Source organism: Myotis brandtii, unplaced genomic scaffold (assembly GCF_000412655.1).
Source record: "Myotis brandtii unplaced genomic scaffold, ASM41265v1 scaffold188, whole genome shotgun sequence".
Classification (NCBI taxonomy): Eukaryota; Metazoa; Chordata; class Mammalia; order Chiroptera; family Vespertilionidae; genus Myotis; species Myotis brandtii.
The window spans coordinates 51,479-52,082 of NW_005356985.1; the positions used below are offsets into that span (position 1 = coordinate 51,479).

The 604-nt window shown below is 71.0% G+C and overlaps 1 protein-coding gene across 1 annotated transcript in view; it reads left to right on the forward strand.

The window, feature by feature from the left end:
- The window catches only part of MAN2B2 (mannosidase, alpha, class 2B, member 2), a 37,230-nt gene that overhangs the window by 18,609 nt on the left and 18,017 nt on the right, over positions 1 to 604 (forward strand). Inside the window, exon 11 of the mRNA XM_014538276.1 lies at positions 1 to 24. Coding sequence (XP_014393762.1) covers positions 1 to 24 — 24 coding nt within the window. The remainder of the gene's footprint in view (positions 25 to 604) is intronic.

Consider the following 604-nt stretch of genomic DNA (forward strand, 5'->3'; position numbering starts at 1 on the left):
TGGACCGGCCCCGAGACTCCCCAGGTACTCGAGGTCCGCAGGGTGGGGTGCGGGCTGGGGGTGCGGACGCTCTGGTCCCTTCTGAGAGGAGAGCCTGGGGGCTGGGGGCGGGGCCTGAACACCTGACCTCGTGTGCCCTGACCTCGCCTGACCTTGGGCAGGTGCGTCACTGCTCCGAGCCCCCGTTCCCTCTCCCTGCACAAGGGAGGGCTGAGCATCGGCTGGGCCTCTCCCAGGCTAGCTCCGGGTGCGGGCTGGGGGTGCGGACGCTCTGGTCCCTTCTGAGAGGAGAGCCTGGGGGCTGGGGGCGGGGCCTGAACACCTGACCTCGTGTGCCCTGACCTCGCCTGACCTTGGGCAGGTGCGTCACTGCTCCGAGCCCCCGTTCCCTCTCCCTGCACAAGGGAGGGCTGAGCATCGGCTGGGCCTCTCCCAGGCTAGCTCCTGTCCCGCCTCCCACCCTGCCTGCGAGGACTGCTCCTGCCCTGCTGTTCTAGCGAGGACACGGGGAGACGGCGCTGCGGACTCCCCAGGCCACGCAGGCGGGAAAGGGCTGCACCCCAGGCCTGCCGCTGCCCTGTGCTGTGCAGGCCTGGGTGACCCC